This window comes from Cydia fagiglandana, chromosome 20 (assembly GCF_963556715.1).
Source record: "Cydia fagiglandana chromosome 20, ilCydFagi1.1, whole genome shotgun sequence".
Classification (NCBI taxonomy): Eukaryota; Metazoa; Arthropoda; class Insecta; order Lepidoptera; family Tortricidae; genus Cydia; species Cydia fagiglandana.
The window spans coordinates 13158035-13178045 of record NC_085951.1 but is presented as its reverse complement, the minus strand read 5'-3'; the positions used below and the strand labels follow the sequence as shown (position 1 = coordinate 13178045).

Sequence of the window (20011 nt, the reverse complement as noted above, 5' to 3'; positions counted from 1 at the left end):
CCCTCTTGCGAGTGAGAGGAGGCCTGTGCCCAGCAGTGGGACGTATATAGGCTGAATTATTATTATTATATAAAACTATATTTCCAAATGATATATGATCTATATTCCGATAGAAAATAGACAAGCCAAAATGTATGAAACAGCCAAATATTAATTGAGTTTGGTCCCATAACTCCGCAGCCGAGTTGCAAAACATCATGGACAGGTTTTCCCGGGCATGCACTTTGTTCTCCATGTCCATCAATGCCAAAAAGACAGTCGTGTTTGTGCAGGGCAGTGCGGAAACACCCAAAATACTGGTGGATGGCACAGCTCTGGAAGTCGTCAATAAGTTTTGCTACCTTGGGTCGACCGTGTCGAACAATCTCTCGCTTGATGCAGAGATCGATATTCGTATTGGCAAAGCGGCGACCATGTTCGGGAGGCTACGTACAAGGGTGTGGTGCAACAAACATCTCACTGTTAGAACCAAGATGATGGTATACCAGACTTGCGTTCTAAGTATACTCTTGTACGGAGCAGAAACCTGGACGACGTATGCAAAACAGGAGCGACGACTCAACACTTTTCACATGCGCTGTCTACGCAACATTTTAGGCATAACTTGGCAGGACAAAGTGACCAATCACAGGGTTCTTGAAAAAGCACAGCTGCCCAGTCTTGCCGCTCTTCTCAAACAGAGACGCTTGCGGTGGCTGGGGCATGTGCACCGGATGGAACCCGCTAGAATACCTCGACGTGTCTTGCTCGATGCAGTTGCGTATGCTAAAAGGAACGTGGGAAGACCGATGCTGCGCTTTAAAGACTGTGTCAAGCGAGACATGTCTGCATTTAAAATCGACCACCATGCCTGGGAAGCCTTAGCTGAAGACCGTGATGGATGGCGCAAGCGTGTTGTGGAGGGGAGAAGGCTATGCGACCAAGCCTGGTTTAATGCTTTAGATAGCAGAAGGTGTCGCAGAAAGCAAACCGGGACTGGAACCTCGGATGGCATGAGCTTTCTCTGCCAAAAATGTGGGAGGTCATGCCGCTCACGCATCGGCCTCCACAGTCACCAAACCCGGTGTCTGCACAGCAATGTATAAATCGTCTGCAATAGACGGAAAGGCCTGTGATGATGATTGGTCCCATAGTAAATGTTGCTCAGTATAATACCAAAACCTCTCCTGGCAACGGGAACGCACTTATTTTTGAAGTGAGAACTTCTTTAGCGGCGCTGTACACTTTTTGTGATGAGGAAAAAATGATAAACTCGCGAGAGCGTAAGACGTAAGACGGACACCTGATCGAAAAACTGTTACAATATCATTGAGTTTTCACTTCTGCCGGCACTCCCGGAGTGGAACCCGTTGTTTTTTAAACCCTGTAGATAGAGACAAACTGTCACCTCTCGCAAAACACATCGAGTAAGTTCCCGTGGTTGGAGGGGGCGCTGCGGCACTCGTATTTGTCCATGGGTGTCCTGTTATCCTAGTACTTTTGCCATGGTGTTAGTGGTATAACATGTAGTGTCGCCTCTCTCTTCGGTATGATAATGTATATAAATAATGATTATAGATAGAGACAAACTGTCACCTCTCGCATAACACATCGAGTAAGTTCCCGTGGTTGGAGGGGGCGCTGCGGCACTCGTATTTATCCATGGGTGTCCTATTGTCCTGGTATTTCTGTGCGAACTGCTCGAAGAGACGCCGGGACAGGTCTGGGTAGGCTACATCTTCCGTGCCTGGAATAAAAGTTTTTATAATGATTTTCAAAGTTAATAAAACCGGTTAAGTGCGAGGCGAATTCGCGCACAAAGCATTCCGTACCATTACGCAAAAACCATAATAAAATCACGTTTGTGTATGGGATTTTTATATTATTTTTATTTTGTAATTTTTTTAATTCTTGTTACCTATAGCGACAAGAAAAATACATAATCTGTGCAAATTTCAACTGTCTAAGTAGCTATCACGGTTCACGAGTTACAGCCTGGTGACAGACAGACAGATGGACAGACGGACGGACAGCGGAGTCTTAGTATTAGGGTCCCGTTATTACCCTTTGGGTACAAAACCCCAAAAAGTAATTTGACGTTCGCTGTATTATGCGATGCGCTGGTATTATAATTTTACATCAAAAAATAAACAAAATGACGAACGACATCCGTAATTTTAACAATATTTTCTCAGCCTTGAGGAGATTTACGAAGGCCTTCTCCCGTGTATAGTTGGTCAGTGGAGTTAGATTAGTTTTGGTGATGTAGTGGTATAGACTATCGCCGAACTCTTCTAGAGGCGATAGAAAGACAACATACCTGAAGACAGCTCCAACACGATGTCATATTTCTCAGCCTTAAGGAGATCTACGAAGGCCTTCTCTCGTGTATAGTTGGTCAGTGGACTTAGATTGGTTTTGGTGATGTAGTGGTACAGACTATCGCGGAACTCTTCTAGAGGCGATAGAAAGAGACAACATACCTGAAAACAGCTCCAACACGATGTCATATTTCTCAGCCTTGAGGAGATCAACGAAGGCCTTCTCTCGTGTATAGTTGGTCAGTGGACTTAGATTAGTTTTGGTGATGTAGTGGTACAGACTATCGCCGAACTCTTCTAGAGGCGATAGAAAAAGACAACATACCTGAAGACAGGTCCAACACGATGTCATATTTCTCAGCCTTGAGGAGATCAACGAAGGCCTTCTCTCGTGTATAGTTGGTCAGTGGACTTAAATTGGTTTTGGTGATGTAGTGGTAGACTATCGCCGAACTCTTCTATAGTTCGTTTTTTTAGGGTTCCGTACCCAAAGGGTAAAACGGGACCCTATTACTAAGACTTCGCTGTCCGTCCGTCCGTCCGTCTGTCACCAGGCTGTATCTCGAGAACCGTGATAGCTAGACAGTTGAAATTTTCACAGATGACGTATTTCTGTTGCCGCTATAACAACAAATACTAAAAACAGAATAAAATAAAGATTTAAGTGGGGCTCCCATACAACAAACGTGATTTTTGACCAAAGTTAAGCAACGTCGGGCGGGGTCAGTACTTGGATGGGTGACCGTTTTCTTTTTGCATTTTTTCCGTTTTTTTTTTCTTTATGGTACGGAACCCTTCGTGCGCGAGTCCGACTCGCACTTGCCCGGTTTTTTATTTAGCATTAGAAATAAGGTAAACAATCTTGATGTGTCTTTTAATTGAAAACACATTTTAAAAATAAGTTACGGCAAATATGTAACAATTATGAATCTAATACGATTATCTGTATTCTTCAGCTTTCATAAGTAATAGTTACTGATTTTTAAAAAGCGTTTTTTAATTAAAAGACATGTCAAGATCGCTTACCTTCTTGCAAGTTCTTTCTAATGCTAAAAAAAAAACGAACTACAGAGGCGATAGAAAGAGACAACATACCTGAAGACAGCTCCAACACGATGTCATATCTCTCAGCCTTGAGGAGATCTACGAAGGCCTTCTCTCGTGTGTAGTTGGTCAGTGGACTTAGATTGGTTTTGGTGATGTAGTGGTACAGACTATCGCCGAACTCTTCTAGAGGCGATAGAAAGAGACAACCTACCTGAAGACAGCTCCAACACGATGTCATATTTCTCAGCCTTGAGGAGATCTACGAAGGCCTTCTCTCGTGTATAGTTGGTCAGTGGACTTAGATTGGTTTTGGTGATGTAGTGGTACAGACTATCGCCGAACTCTTCTAGAGGAGATAGAAAGAGACAACATACCTGAAGACAAGTCCAACACAATGTCATATTTCTCAGCCTTGAGGAGATCTACGAAGGCCTTCTCTCGTGTATAGTTGGTCAGAGGACTTAGATTGGTTTTGGTGATGTAGTGGTACAGATACAGACTATCGCCGAACTCTTCTAGTCGATAGAAAGAGACAACATACCTGAAGACAGGTCCAACACGATGTCATATTTCTCAGCCTTGAGGAGATCAACGAAGGCCTTCTCCCGTGTATAGTTGGTCAGTGGACTTAGATTGGTTTTGGTGATGTAGTGGTACAGACTATCGCCGAACTCTTCTTCTAGGGGCGATAACTGGGGACAACAAAACAACAAGTTATATGATTAACTATGTTTGCGGAGTTTCGAAAAAAATTGGAATAGTTCACGTATTTTGGAAAATAAACACAACAATTAAAGGAACTTTCCACTTAAAAAAGTTTCATCTCCCATATAACAAATTTCAACTTATTTCCAAAAAAAAAACGAATCTTGATAACTTTATATCGGCATTTCGACAGGTATGGTTTATTCACTAATTTTTTTTTTAATTACATAAAATTAAATGATGTTGTTAGAATTATCGGAGCAAAATCTTGGTTTTTATGTCTGATTGGTGGCTCATGAGGGGAAGGTATGGCTAAAGTTACACCAAGAAAAGTCTGCAGCGATTTTGATATCCCACGCAGGGCAAGTGTTATTATACGTCATAATTTCACAGAAGTTTGACATTTAAAATAACACTAGCACTGCGTAGGCTATCAAAATCGCTGCAGACTACTCCTGGTCTAACAGTAATTGCTTGTGAAAGTAATTAAAGTAATGTAAAAAGCTACCTGGCATTGTTCCCCGCTAAATCCGTGCAGTATTTTCTCATACAACGGATCCAGGTTAGGTATGAAGTGGAGCACAGCGTTCTCGAGCAGACTTTTATGCCTCGGTTCGCCTAGTGAATACGCAGTTGCTATGTGGCGGGCGAAGTTGAGGAGCATTTCTTGTCCGACGGCGTGGGAGGCGTAAAGGTTGCTGATTATGGCCATGTGGAGCTTGGTCTCTTCGGGGGAGCCGACCTGAAAGTATTTACATAATTATATATTAAAATAGTGTAAAATGGACAGCGAAGAGAACTGGAAAAATGAAGTTGAATTGAAGTTGTGATTTTAGTTTTTATTCATATATTTTTTAAAGGTTAATCGATCTTCAAATCTAATCAAATATCTTCGGAGCGTTGCTCAAAAATATCATGCCAAATCAACTATCATTAAATAATCCATTCATTCACGTTCCCGATCGACCGACCGGATTGATTGCTTGTCAATTTTCAATCTCACTCAGAATTCGAGCCGCGCGCACGCTTGTCACCGCGGGTGGTTCATTTGGTATAGGATTGTAGCAGCCATATTTATTACTGCATGTAATGTGCAAAATTAAGTTTCGCGATGTCGTAATCAGGCGGAGTGGAGCCGTATTGTTATTATTGTATTTTAAATTATCAATTGTACCTTGTGAACGAAACACAGTGTAATGTCAAGATTTGTGTTAAATATAAATTCAATAACCATCATCCACGCCTGATCAGCGTGCTGTGCAACGGAAGCCAGTTATTAAACAACGCTGGACAGAGCGCTAGTGAAACTATGTTAAAGGGTTACAAGGAGATTTGGTAACATTTTACGTGGCCTATGAGGGGATGGCAAACTTTTAGTACGGTAAAGGAGAAAGATCAAACTAATAGCACGATAATACAGATTGAAGACGCCATCAACACGCCATCGAGAAGATTCGAGACGTCAACGATACATCATCTACAAAGGAGATACCAGGTTGCAGGGAAATTTGGTAACACCATAGACTAGGAATCCTCTAGACGGAGTTTAGAACAATTATTTCATGAAACCAATGCTGCCAAAAATACTGGGGTGCGGGATACGAGGTAAGCGAGTCCCGTGTCGTAATTGATCCGTTCAAAGACACGGGCGTCACACAAAGACACTGACTCCCATATATCCACTCACATGATTGATATTTTTCAGTGACTTCTAGCTAAAATGACGGTGACAGCTGGCAACTACAGTTGCCAAAAGCATGTGAGTGGATATATGTGCCAGAGGGGGTAGCGCTACTATGCTCAGTCTGGAGGATGTCTTGTCTGTGGGTAGCACTGACCTTATCGGTCAGTTCCGCCAGCTCGAGGGTGGAGTGGTACCGTTTGTCCTACATGTTAGAGCTCGCTGTTTGTTAATGTATCCCTTACCTTGTCGGTCACCTTGAGCTGGTGCAGCGAGGCGGTGAGCAGGCTGTCTCCGGACCGGAACTCCGCGATGGCCGGGAACTTGTTCTCCAGCTCCGCCAGCTCCGCGTACAGCTCGAGGGTGGAGTGGTAACGCGTGTGCATTATATTGTCTAGCACGCTGTCGGGTTCGGAACATCGTAATAAATATATCAGTATGACAAAAAAAAATACTTCACAAAAGACTGTAGAAAAGTTGTATAGTCTGGCCCCATTTAGACGATGCGAGAACTCGCATGCGAGTTTCATTACGAGTACATTGCGGTTTTTGATCGGTCGGTCGAATCGGACGTAACCAACAGTCCGCAATGTAACTAAAATCGCATGCGAGTTCGCGCGCCGTCTAAATCAGCCCTAAGAAAGTCGTGTATTGGGTTTGAACAACTTTGATCGCTTCCGATGGTACCTACTTTACGGCGCCATATGATGATATGAGTTACGGTAACTAAGTTGTAAAATGTCAAATTTAAGAAGTCAATGTTACCGCATAATGCATGGACGGAACCGTATATTAACATCGCCATCTGCGCAAACTGTCAAGTATAATTTTTTCTTAGATTTCACAACTGTTTTAGAATTAATATCTTGGCCTTTACCTAAGGCCCAAAATTATGTGAACTAATTTTCAAAAAGATACTAGAACACAGACTATAAGCTGATAACACTCCTTTTTTTCTGCACCGTTAATAAAAGTTATATTTATTAATATTCTGGGTTGATAATAGTTAATAGTTTAGTCTTAAGACTAAATAATATTTAATATAACTTTACATCGAAGTAATTTTTGAGATAAAGGTTTAGTTTTTTTAGAAGAATATAAAGAAACAAATAGTTATTAGTAAGATTAGACAGTTATAACAATAAATAATACATGAGATGCGTGCATACATATTTATTGATTAACATACAAGCGGTGCGTCTACTTATATAAGTGCGTAAAACATGTGTAAGTAAGGAATGAGTATTATAAGTGTAATAAAAGATAAAATGGTCTACCAAATAAGAAAATTACGTATCTTAAAAGCTTAAATGTATTACCACAAGTATCAAGATTTAGATACCGAAAATATTGCTGTTGCTTCTTCAACAAACATGGTATGTGTATTAATTTTGAACACCTGGTTCGCAAAGCTATTTCTGCTCCTGACTGTACACGTCTAGACATTGTATTTTCTAATAGGTCCTCGCTAAAATTGACTAGTTTCCATTCTCAAGTATTGACCACTTCGCAATAAACATACGTGATTTTCTGACTAAATATATCAAACGGAGGTAAACAACGAAAAATAAAAACTAGTTCTTGATACTTTCTTTCTGTATCTTTTTTGCATTCGATTTTTGTTGTAAATCGTCAAAACCATATCTGTTATAGAACATCTAAAATGTATTTATCTCTTATCATAAATGTACAATTTCATTGTGTAAAATGGTCCTATAATATTTATTGATTTTTTAAGTACCTAAGAAAATTCTGTATCATTTAAATTTCGTAACTTACCCCATCAAAAAATATAAAACCTTATACAACACACACATTGCAAAGCTACATACGAAACGTGACGTATACATGAAAAGCAAACACAAAAAGCATTAAGTAACATTAAAGTATAAAGCGAAATTCAATCTTATCCGTGAGTCAATAGAGTTTATTTTAACAAACCTTATGTTTATGGCTTCTAGGTAAGCATGAAAGAAGTAAAAAAAGTAAAGTTATTTTTAAACATATACATATAATCTCTTTTTGTTACATGTCTAATAAAAGCCGGTAAGTTAGTTTTAATTACAAAACCTTAGTCATACTCGTACTCAGAGTATTTACTATATTTAAAAGATTAGGAAAAACATAGGTATTATCAGTTCATATTTTATATAAAAATTTTTTCAACATATAAACTCAGTCAAAATTATTATTTAACACAGACAGTTTTAAGTCAAATTTTATAAAAAATTCAAGTGTTTCCTACACTTTTACGTCCAATACTTAAAAAATCAAAAATATAAAAAATCGAGATCTTAAAATAGTTTTTTTATAAAAATACCTACCTAATATAAAAGAAAATGCCAATCATATATAGATTTGAGATCATAAAATTTGAGATCAAGAAATAATAGATAAGAAATTGCCAATGGAATAATAGGACCAAGCTAACTCTGCATCGCATTTACAATGACAAAGTGTGATAATGGTAACGTTGATTAATGTAAAATTTCTATAAAAAATATGACACACCCTCACTTTGTTCTCACGTCGGTACAAAGTTAGCTTAAACACTATTTTGACATGAAAGAAAAGTGGTTGCCAATGTAATATAGACCGTATCGCCATAAACACAAGACTGGTATCAGCTTACCGGAAGTCGTAGGCCGAGGACCAGTGTTGTGGGTCGTCGGGCATTAGGGTGAAGTTGACGCTGACCGAGCCGGATTCTGGTACTACCACCTCTTCTGTCACGCTCTCGTAGCTGTTGGAAAATGGACTCTATTTAGTTTCTGGTAAAGTCGCTTCTTGTTTGCAGATGAGATCAACCACAGATAAGGGCTCATTTAAGCCAAGGTCAAGTAACAATCATTTATAGAAAACGTGAATCTATCTTGTCAGCCATGTGTATGCTGGCAGTGTGCGTATGTGTGCGTGCACGCGCCTGTCCCCCTTATTCATAAACGTTTACTAAAGTTGACAAGCCGATAATAATCGTTTGTCCCTTTCCGACGTATTAGTATGATGGAAAGGGACAAAAGATTATTATCGGCTTGTCAACTTTAGTAAACGTTTATGAATAAGGGGGTATATGTATACCGTTTATTTATTTATATTAAAGTTTATTGCACATGCAAAAAAGTACAAATGGCAGACTTAATGCTTTATTTGATAGCAGAATTTCTAGCGATGGTTCTTAGACATGTTTTATCAAATTCGGTCCATACGTTTCATTGTCCTGGGGTTCTTTTTTTAATTTTTAATATCCGGGAGAACCGAGCTTTGCTCGGAAAACATATAAAAACTCAAAAATGCGCGTTTTCCCGGAGATAAGACCTAGCTAGATCGGCCCCGAAAACCCCCATATAGCAAATTTCATCGAAATCGTTAGAGCCGTTTCCGAGATCCCCAAAATATATAAATAAATGATATACCTACAAGGATTGCTCGTTTAAAGGTATAATATTAGATTGATATACCCGTGCTTGCTAGCAGTGACATTATAGCGTCCGGGCACTAGCAGCCGCCAGTAGTCGCCGTCGCGCGCCGTGCGCACGTTGTGCCGGACGCCGGACACGGACACGGTCGCGTTGGACAGGTGCCCGCCTATATGGCTGTGGACGAAGCTGTGGACGCCCTTGTGGACTTGGGGAAAACATATTAGATTGACATACCCGTGCTTGCTAGCAGTGACATTATAGCGGCCAGGCACGAGCAGCCGCCAGTAGTCGCCGTCGCGCGCCGTGCGCACGTTGTGCCGGACGCCGGACACGGACACGGTCGCGTTGGACAGGTGCCCGCCTATATGGCTGTGGACGAAGCCGTGGATGCCCTTGTGGACCTGGGATAAACACATTTGATAACATTTTCTGGTGGCCCATGAGGGGATAGAGCAAAATCATAACAAATTAATAAATAATCAGTTTAAAAGCCCCGACACAATAGCACAGAGTAAATAATAGTACTAGGCACAGAAGACTCACTTTCTAACAAAACGCGTCTGTCACGATCAGCACAGATATGGCCGCTAGGTGGCGACAGCGCCACGCGCGGCTTATGGCAAACCCCAAAATTGGGTTCGAGAGGATGGAGTTTTAGCTACCTGTAGCAAAGCGACGAAATCGCGGAGTGAACCACGCCTGACAATAGGGAATATTAGGCAAAGCTTTGCGTAGGTGGCATCATTAGCACATACAGTAAATAAACCTCATTGACATCATCAATGACACACCATGCGTCACTAGGTCAATCACATAGCCTACCGTGAAACACGACAATCAAAAATTCGGTTTCTGCCTCTCTATCACTCTTGCTTATTCGATCGATAGAAAGGCAGATAAAGAAATTTAGATTTTCGCGTTTCGCGGTAGGCCACCTGTAAACGAACCGCCTTGGTGCATCAATGTCATAGTGAAAACTTGTCAAAAAACTGTGTAAGGCCTAATATGTATAAGTTACTTAACAAATTAGTGCTGCACTCTGGCGGCAGAACATTGCAGTAATACTCCCTATTAACACAACACACTCACCCGCTTCCAAATACATCAGATTCGCTACACGAATGTCGATTATGGAGCATTCCACGGGCTGTCCCGTACAAACGCATTTTATTTCCTATGTTGCGACTTTGTTTTCGGCATTTAAAGTAGGGCTCGCGGTCGTGTCCGGGTTTCGTGTACACGTGTTCGGTACCCGTTTCCGAACTACACGTACACGGTTTTCTGACCCGTTCTGCACGTGTAGTCGGGTACACGTGTAATTAAGATCCGTGTGTCCGGGTACCCGTGTACCCGTGTACACGGCGAAACGGACCTTAAATACACGCGGGCCTAACCCGTCCTTGGCGTGTAGTGGAGATTGAAGTAATGTATAAAGTTATAAATAAAACAAAGATTCAGGTTCAGGAGCTCCGATTGTTTAGCAGTATTATTTTATCGGATGTTCAATGTAATTGATATGTGTTGTACCAATATAATTGATTTTCACCTCAGCAGCTCGAACAAGGGTACTTTGCTACTTATAAAAAAACCGGGAAAGTGCGAGTCGGACTCGCGCACGAAGGGTTCCGTACCATAATGTAAAAAAGGCAAAAAAAACGGTCACCCATCCAAGTACTGACCCCGCCCGACGTTGCTTAACTTCGGTCAAAAATCACGTTTGTTGTATGGGAGCCCCACTTAAATCTTTATTTTATTCTGTTTTTAGTATTTGTTATAGCGGCAACAGAAATACATCATCTGTGAAAATTTCAACTGTCTAGCTATCACGGTTCGCGAGATACAGCCTGGTGACAGACGGACGGACAGCAGAGTCTTAGTATAGAGTGAATCAAGCGATCTGAGCTAGTTTACTCAAAGAGTCTCAAGAATACAATACCATTGAGTGGTAAACCACAAATTAGGATAACCACCTCGTAGTAAAAGCAGATTATAACCGCCTTGAAATGTTAGTATAGCCTCTTGGGGTTCAATGTCCTAATACTAGTACAAATTACCTCCAATGAAAATTAAATCTTAATGAAATGGAATAGAGTTTCGTTTATTTTGTTTCATTCGATTTTAAAACAAAACAAATTCAACTCTATTTTCTAATACGGTTGATTCAAATTCGATTGCGAATTTTCCTTGTATGGTGGGCCGCTAGAGGATAGATTAACGACTCTATTTCTTTAAACAATAGACTACAAAATACACTAACTAAATAATAGCCATTATTTAAACCTAACTTTTTTTGCATTTAACAACCATCGACACTCAAAAAGAATGCACTCAGTAGAAAAACAGCTATGAGATACCATAAAATTTCATTATATTATCGGCTCTATAGTCTTATCATAAGGATAAAAATGCTTTAAAGGTAAAAATAACACTTCACACGTGCATTTAGAGATAACAAATGTGCCGCCAGAATCGTACTCGCATCGCATTGTTACTCGTACAATTGATAAGCACGTGGTTTATCTGTTTATGTCGGAATGTTATTTAGTGGTAATTTTTTCTGACCTATACCTAACTACAATTGTAATAAAAGAGCGAGCGAGACACCAATTAAAAAAAATACCTTGCCTGTTATCAAATTGTGTGTGTTAAGATTATAGGCATATTTTTGTATAAGAATCTGTTGATTTTGGATACATGGGTTAATTTTTTATATATACATACACTTATGTAACTTTTTTTGGCTCTAGTAGTATGTAAAACATTTTGCAGATTGAAGATCGATATATATTTGTATAAGAACTTTTTGATATATAATAGGGTCCCGTTTTACCCTTTGGGTACGGAACCCTAAAAACAGTGAGCAAAATTTGATTTTGCTAAAGGAAAATATAATATATTCCGTTCGTTGTAGTTTCAGTAAGCATAACTATCTACTTTTTTATTAGGTTATCATTTAGGTTTACTTTAATTATTCAAAACTACATCAATGAAGAAAATTAAATACCTATCAGTAAGGTCAACGGTTACTAAGATATTGTTAATTTTAATCTTATGATTATTAAAACAAAGTGTACTACTAGACCTATTACTGACATTACCAATCAATCCAGTAAAACTGCAAAGTAGGTAATCGAATCTTCCTAACCTCCCACATATTCAATCGTATGTCTTCATATCACGAATCTCCGCTACACGAGAGTGAAGGGTCGAACCGGCGGGTAAATAAGATCCGATATTTCGTGTATCCGTGTACCCGTGTACCCGTGTACACGGGGACCCGTGTAAACGTTTCCGAATCCGGGCGGGTTCGTGTAGTTCGGGTTCTTAAGCCCGGCGGGCTTAAGAACACGGGTACCCGTGTCAGCGTGTAACACGTGTATCGGGAGCTCTAATTTAAAGTAGCCAATTATTTTTCTGTGCATAATTTTGACCATTTGTCATAGAAAAGGAAACTCTTGTACCTGCAAATCTTCAGAAAATCGCGTTTGTTCGGGACAAATGGTAGACAATTTCATGGAATGCACCTTATGTCGATTCGCTAAACATTAATAATTAAGAGTTTTTTAGCTCTATGAGATCCCTATAACTGCTAATTTCTACTACTGGTTTTTCTGCAAAATTTTCCTTACGCTTATGTATTCAGACGGCCTAGAGGACCAAGTCCAACGAGATGGTGTGACCAAATATTAGTGTCCGACCGAAGGTTCGGTTTCGGTTTCGGTTTCGGCCAGTTTCGGCCAAAAAATCATGTTTCGGCTGTAGTTTCGGTTTCGGCCAAAAAACGGCCGAACCTTTCGGCCGGGCCGAAACTTACGAAATGGTACTTCGGAATAAGACCAAAAGTTGGGGAATAAGTAGGACAACAATATTAATACCTACATATTATACTGATTCATGTATAGGTACAGAAATTAACTGGTTTATTTATTATAAAACACAATTCCACTAATGAGGGCGCCACTGGACGGTCGACGCAGTCTTAAGAGGCTGTCAATACTTATAACGCACACACCGTCTAATTGTTTCGGAGTGAATGAGTGATTTTACCTCAATTTGCTATTGGTTTGTGTTCCACATGTCCTCTACTTCAGCTTAGCCTTTGGCCTCGCTGCGCCATGCTCGGCCTCCGGTCTCGCTTTTTAATACAATGGACATTGGTTGGAGTCTGTGCTCAACTACTTATCCTGAAGCCTGAAGCACGGCTTTGACTTCGCATGAAAGTTCGCCTCACTGGGGCACTTCGGACTTTTAGGCCCAGGTGAAGATTGGTACCCGGTCTTGCGATATTGTCAACAAAAAATTTCGCGCTCACGTTTTTGGTTGGTTTTTTGGTTGACCCTGTGTCTACATGTTAACTTGACTGGTGAATGAATAGAGTTAGACCAAGAAAATTCTGCAATGATTTTGATAGCATACGCAGTGCAACTAGTGCAAATGTTATTTATACGTCATAATTTCATAGAAGTTTTGACATTTAAAATAACACTTGCACTGCGTGTGCGTGTGTTATCAAAATATTTGCAGAATTATCTTGGTCTTAAAAAACAGCTGGAAAAGGTCTCAAGGATATTGGGTGTTGACAGCCCCATAATATGAGTATAAAAGGGGTTTTATGACATTTTTTCAATGATTTTAACAAGTCTACAAAAGTTTCGGTTTCGGTTTCGGTTTCGGCCGAAACTAGAGCCAAAGCCGAACATTCGGTTTCGGTTTCGGCAAAAAAACATGTTTCGGTCGGACGCTACCAAATATCCGCCCAGATGGCCATCACACCAAGCAACGCTTTCCACAAAGCAACCGACAGGGAGAAGTGGAGAGCTGCATAGGAGAAATTAGGGGCTGTCCATAAATTACGTCATCGATTTTTGACGATTTATGACCCCCCCCCCCCCCCATAATCATCCAAAAATCATGCTTCAAATGACCCATTTCCTCCTACTTCATGCTACCTTCATCCGATGTCCAGACCCCCCCCCCCCTAATTTGAAATGACGTAATTTATGAATAGCCCCTTAGCAAGCTGAGTCACGATCTTCAGCAGTGAGGGACCGACTTAGAAGAAGAAGAATAATGTATTGTTACCTCTTCAATGTAGGCCAGTAATGCCTCGCGATTGTCCGCCCAGTAGGTAGGCAGGTCGGAAGCGGGGGGGAACTTGAAACAGCCGAGCTCCAGTGTGATTTCCATGTCGTTGGTGTGTAGGTAGTTCCAGTCTTGCATGCCGCCGGCTAGCACATACCTGAGAAGTAAAATTGTTAACCGATTAAATCTTTTATTGTTATATATTATTTACTAAAACTAAACTAAAGGTTGTCTGGAAGAGATCGGTTTTTAGCGATAAGACCGCCTGTTGTTTAGCCTCTCCTTTTCTGTATTCATTGATGATGATGATGATTTTCTCGGAAACGTTCGTCTTTGTCAAGCTACTTCAGTCAACCTCAGTACTTTTAGTACAAAGACTGACTGAAATAGCAAGACACGTTCGTACGTTTCCGTGAAAAAATTAAAATACGATGAAAAATAATTATGCATTACATCTGTGTTGCCTTTAATTACAAATATGTATTAATGAATATAATCTTCATCATCAATCTCTCTAATCAGATCGGGGAAATCCTGAAGAAAGGCCAGGTCAAGAGCACCCTAAACCGGCGAGCGTGTATGAGGAATGTTATGAAAGTGAAGGAAGCGAAAGAGGTATGTCAGGATGGTGATGAGGTATGCAAGTGGAAATCTGTGGTCTCTGCCTACCCCTCCGGGAAATAGGCGTGATTATAGCAATATGTATATTTGAAATTGTATGTTGTTCAACATAAAAATGTATGCTTAATAGTTAATTTTTCGTACTTTTAATTTTTCTTGCACCTATTACTACTTGTTCTCTGTTTGGCCCAAGGGTTAACTGGTAGAGAATGCCTTCTGGCATTAAGTTCGCCTTTTGTACAACTTTTACTGTGCAATAAAGTTTAAATAAATAAATAAATAAATTATATGTATGCATGTATGTAATCTTACCATTTAGCACCATTGGTGATGCCCTCAGGGAACCGCTCAGGGTAACTCCTGCAGGGTTGTCCCAAGTGCATTTTCAAATGAGTCTGAAAAAGAAATGGGGCATTATCTATGAATTGTACCTTATTGTAGATGGCGCTTACGCCGCACAGCGTCGCGCGGCGTTGTATTTATATCGGAGCATCGTTAATAATGGCGTAAGCGCCATCGTCAATAAGGTCCCTTTTTAGGGTTCCGTACCCAAAGGGTAAAACGGGACCCTTTTACTAAGACTGCGCTGTCCGTCCGTCCGTCCGTCTGTCACCAGGCTGTATCTCACGAACCGTGATAGCTAGACAGTTGAAATTTTCACAGATGATATATTTCTGTTGCCCCTATAACAATAGATCGTTTTTTTTTAGCATTAGAAAGAAGTACAAAGAAGGTAAGCGATCTTGACATGCTTTTAATTGAAAAACGCTTTTGAAAAATCAGTAACTATTAGTTATGAAAGCAGAAGAATATAAATTATCGTATTATTAGATTCATTATTGTTACATATTTGCAGAAACTTATTTTTAAAACGTGTTTTTCAATTAAAAGACACATTAAGATTGTTTACCTTTTTTCTAATGCTAAAAATACGAACTATACAACTAAAAACAGATTAAAATAAATATTTAAGCGGGGCTCCCATGCAACAAACGTGATTTTTTGCCGATTTTTTTTTTTTTTTTTTTTATTATGCATGGGTTTACTCATGGCCACAGACTAGCCGAGGCGTAGACGTGGCCTACGATGGAGCGAGCTCGCCCAGAAGGTGCCTGTTCACTCTTGATTTTTGCGTAATACTACTGAACCCTTCGTGTGTGAATCCGACTCGCACTTGGCCGGTTTTCCTTGCCTACCCAATCTCAAATCTCTGTGCACGACACTGCTCTGTAGTCAACCCTAGAGTTGTTTTGACGATCCGCGCGATCATCGCGCGTATCTAGGTATTTAAAAAAGTATGTGATATCTTTTTAAATACGATTAGTATTATACCTCGTTTTTTTTAGCATTAGAAATAAGGTAAACAATCTTGATGTGTCTTTTAATTGAAAAACACATTTTAAAAATAAGTTACGGCAAATATGTAACAATTATGAATCTAATACGATCTTTATATTCTTCTGCTTTCATAAGTAATAGTTTTTGGTTTTTAAAAAGCGTTTTTAAATTAAAAGACATGTCAAGATCGCTTACCTTCTTGCAAGTTCTTTCTAATGCTAAAAAAAACGAACTATAAGATTATGAAAACACAATAGGTAAGACTTACGTCAGAATAAGTATGCGCCAGGTGCAAAAACACAGCATGATCGGGTGCCAAATATTCGTCCCCGCTGTGCATGGCTGGGTTGCCGTCGTAGGGATAGTTGGCAACCAGGGAACCGCCGTGTAGGTTGGCTGATAATACGAAAGGGATGGAGAGAGACCAGTCCATTACTGCTCTGGTCTCTGGCTCTGCTACTTGGTTGTCCTGAAAAAGGGAGGGTTTTGTTGGAGTGAAAACCGCGCGCGCGAGAATACAGATGAAAAAACATCAGGCTAAAAACAAAGCATTAAAACCAGCTCTTCTATGTCTGGTCCACAGTTGAACAGTGACTAACGATTTTTTTTTTATTTGGGGCTCCCATCGCCATCCAAAAGGGTTCCGTCACCAAAAAATTATGTCCCCTCCCCCCTCCTTGTCACACCTAGTCAAATTTGGCTAATCCCTCCCCCCTGGTGTGACGTCACATATTTGGCAATTATGTTTTCAACGAAAACAATGTTAAAAATTTATAACACGAAGACCGATTAGGAATAAAAATAGTTAGTACATCTATAAAAATGATTAAAATTGCAAAAACTAGTTACCTATTCAACTGTTAACAGCGAATAAAATAAAAAAATCAAAACAATTTTCGGTTACAGATGTAGTTAAAGTGACTTCACATAGTTTGTGACTCCCCCCTCCTCCTTGTCACAACCTGTCACATTTTCTTGACCCCCTCGCTCCCGCTAAACGTGTAACGTAATTAATGGATGACCCCTTACTTGTTAACCCTTTTTCCAGGCCGCACCAAACTACAAGGTTTTTCCAAAAAATGCAAATATATTAAAATGTATGCAGCTTTGATCATAGTCTAATAAAACATGGTCTTCTCTTCCCAGAGTGACACAAGCCTACGTCACAATAACATGGCCGCTATATATAGCGCTATCGCATATTATCATATAGCGCTGTCGCATGATGACGTAGGCTTGTGTCAGTCACGTGACCTAGAAAAGACGGGAAGAGAGTACCAGGCGGAGTATATTATTATACCATGAGCTTTAATGATTCATTTAATGATAAGTAACTTTTCCCAAAAGGCCAATCGAATATGAACCTTAAATCGGATTCCTAAGGTTGAAATTCTATTGGCGAGTATTGGGTCATTAGGTGCACTATGCCTGGAAAATGGTTAAGTTAAAAGCCATCATGATATACTCACTGGGGTTTCACCGAACTGATCGGGGAAGTTCCTGTTCAGATCGACATTGTGCGCGTTCTCGCGGCCGTGCGTGCTCTTGTAGTCACCTGTAATGAATGAATGATGCTTAATAATTAAATAGATTATTAATTTACATAAGGCCTGATTCGAATTCAATCTGCCAAATTGAAAACCCTATTAATGGTACTGAAGCTAGCTGAATCAAGATTTGTTTTTCCATAATTTATTGAAAATTTGTTTAAAAATTGTTATTTATAAGTAAATTCATCATTTTCCATTTCTTCCCGCTCCTGTCGTTAGTTTGTTGTATGCCCTCCATCATACATCCGACAGTGTTTTTTGACAGTTTCTTAGTTTGAGTCCTATCAAGAACAATGTTTATTTTGAAATATTATATTGCATATAGTTTTTGTTGTTTTAACGAACTAATTCCTTGGAACTCCACTCCATACCGTTCAATAGGTCAATACTGTGGGACTTTGTTGAATCAAGTTTTTTGGTCCGATTTCGAGGGTACTGGCTTAAGCATGCTGATTGCCTCATAAACATCGTGGATCATCTCCAAATATTATCAAAGTAATATTGGAAATCCGCATTATTAAACTAAAGCTGTGAACCGTTTCTTTTAGTGATGTTGGTGTCGATTTCTCTGTCGAAAAGTAACCAATGCCCGGTAACTGACACCACATCGACGAAATTCCTGATACGCCAGATATTTGAAGATATGTCTAGATCCTCATTGTTTCATGGATATTGCAATGAAATTACCTTTCAGTATTGGTATAATATTAGGTAACAGGTTATGTTGGAAATTAGTTATGTGCAAGTTTCTTCCATACTTATCAAGTTTTTGACAGCAATTTGGCGCCTAATTAAAAAGACGGCGGCGTTTATTTGATTTTTTTGATCATCTTAGAATTGATAAAAAAAAAATTTTTTGGTATAATAATTTTGTGATTCTGATAATTATAATGTCGTAGTGTATATATAAAGTAAGCTAGAAAATATCCAAGAAAAATCACTCTGAATTTGTCAAATTTGTTTCGAATCAGGCCTTATCTAATATCTAATATCTTGCTTTAATGACATTTATTATAAAATTCGCGCCAAGTAAAAAATTGCGTATAATTTCCACCCGGCGATAATTTGTAAAGTGGTTAAGGGGCTGCATCGTGATGTCTTGTAAACGTCAGCCGCGACTTCGTTTGTGAAATGAGTGTTTTTTAGTGATTTAATTCCTCTCGGTTGAGAAAATCACCAACAGTACTCTTCTCATATCCGTCCGGGTTCATACTCGGCATGAGATGTATCCTGGTGTTGTTCAGCATCTTCTGTATGCGCTCGTGGCCGCTGGTGTATTCTTGGCACAGATATTTAGTATATTGGCACACTTACCTACAGTACTCTTCTCATATCCGTCTGGGTTCATACTCGGTATGAGATGTATCCTGGTGTTGTTCCGCATCTTCTGTATGCGCTCGTTTCCGCTGGTGTATTCTTGGCACGTATATTTAGTATATTGGCACACTCACCCACAGTACTCTTCTCATATCCGTCCGGGTTCATGCTCGGCATGAGATGTATCCTCGTGTTGTTCAGCATCTTCTGTATGCGCTCGTGGCCGCTGGTGTATTCTTGGCACGTATATTTAGTATATTGGCACACTTACCTACAGTACTCTTCTCATATCCGTCCGGGTTATTCGGCATGAGATGTATCCTGGTGTTGTTCAGCATCTTCTGTATGCGCTCGTTGCCGCTGGTATATTCTTGGCACAGATATTTAGTATATTGGCACACTTACCTACGGTACTCTTCTCATACCCGTCCGGGTTCATACTCGGCATGAGATGTATCCTGGTGTTGTTCAGCATCTTCTGTATGCGCTCGTTTCCGCTGGTGTATTCTTGGCACAGGTATTTGGCCAGTAGTAGGAGCAGCTCGCGACCGACCACTTCGTTCCCGTGCATGTTGGCTACGTATTTGAATTCCGGTTTGCCTGTTGGGATGAATGTATGGTTAAATCTTTTTATTTAGTATTACTACGTACTTTTTATCATGTAATTCTTTCCTAAATTTATAACTCTTTCAATTCTTGAATGTGCCTGAATATTCAACATAACAAGAATAAATGTAAACACCAATGAAAAGACGAAACGAGGTAGCAATTGCTATCACGCCGTGAAACTTAAAAAATCGACTCATTGATAAAAGTTTTTGGTTTAAATTTCAAGATAAGTACATATTTGTTATTTGGTGTACTTCTGTACTTTATTGAAAAGTTCTCTTGAGCGGTAGTCATCATTAGGCCCATTTACCTCACTTAAGTCTCTGATCCATCAAATAAGTT

General features: G+C 39.8%; 1 protein-coding gene across 1 annotated transcript in view; it reads right to left on the bottom strand.

Annotated features, from left to right (window-relative positions):
* LOC134674486 (carboxypeptidase D-like) overlaps nt 1-20011 on the bottom strand; it is a 72183-nt gene that overhangs the window by 26583 nt on the left and 25589 nt on the right. Inside the window, exons 9-19 of the mRNA XM_063532585.1 lie at nt 19466-19660; nt 17663-17748; nt 16462-16662; nt 15168-15250; nt 14235-14391; nt 9387-9553; nt 8366-8476; nt 5979-6135; nt 4561-4794; nt 3889-4039; nt 1576-1726 (exon numbers count right to left, since the gene is read on the bottom strand). Of these exons, the coding sequence (XP_063388655.1) occupies nt 1576-1726; nt 3889-4039; nt 4561-4794; nt 5979-6135; nt 8366-8476; nt 9387-9553; nt 14235-14391; nt 15168-15250; nt 16462-16662; nt 17663-17748; nt 19466-19660 (1693 nt within the window). The remainder of the gene's footprint in view (nt 1-1575; nt 1727-3888; nt 4040-4560; nt 4795-5978; nt 6136-8365; nt 8477-9386; nt 9554-14234; nt 14392-15167; nt 15251-16461; nt 16663-17662; nt 17749-19465; nt 19661-20011) is intronic.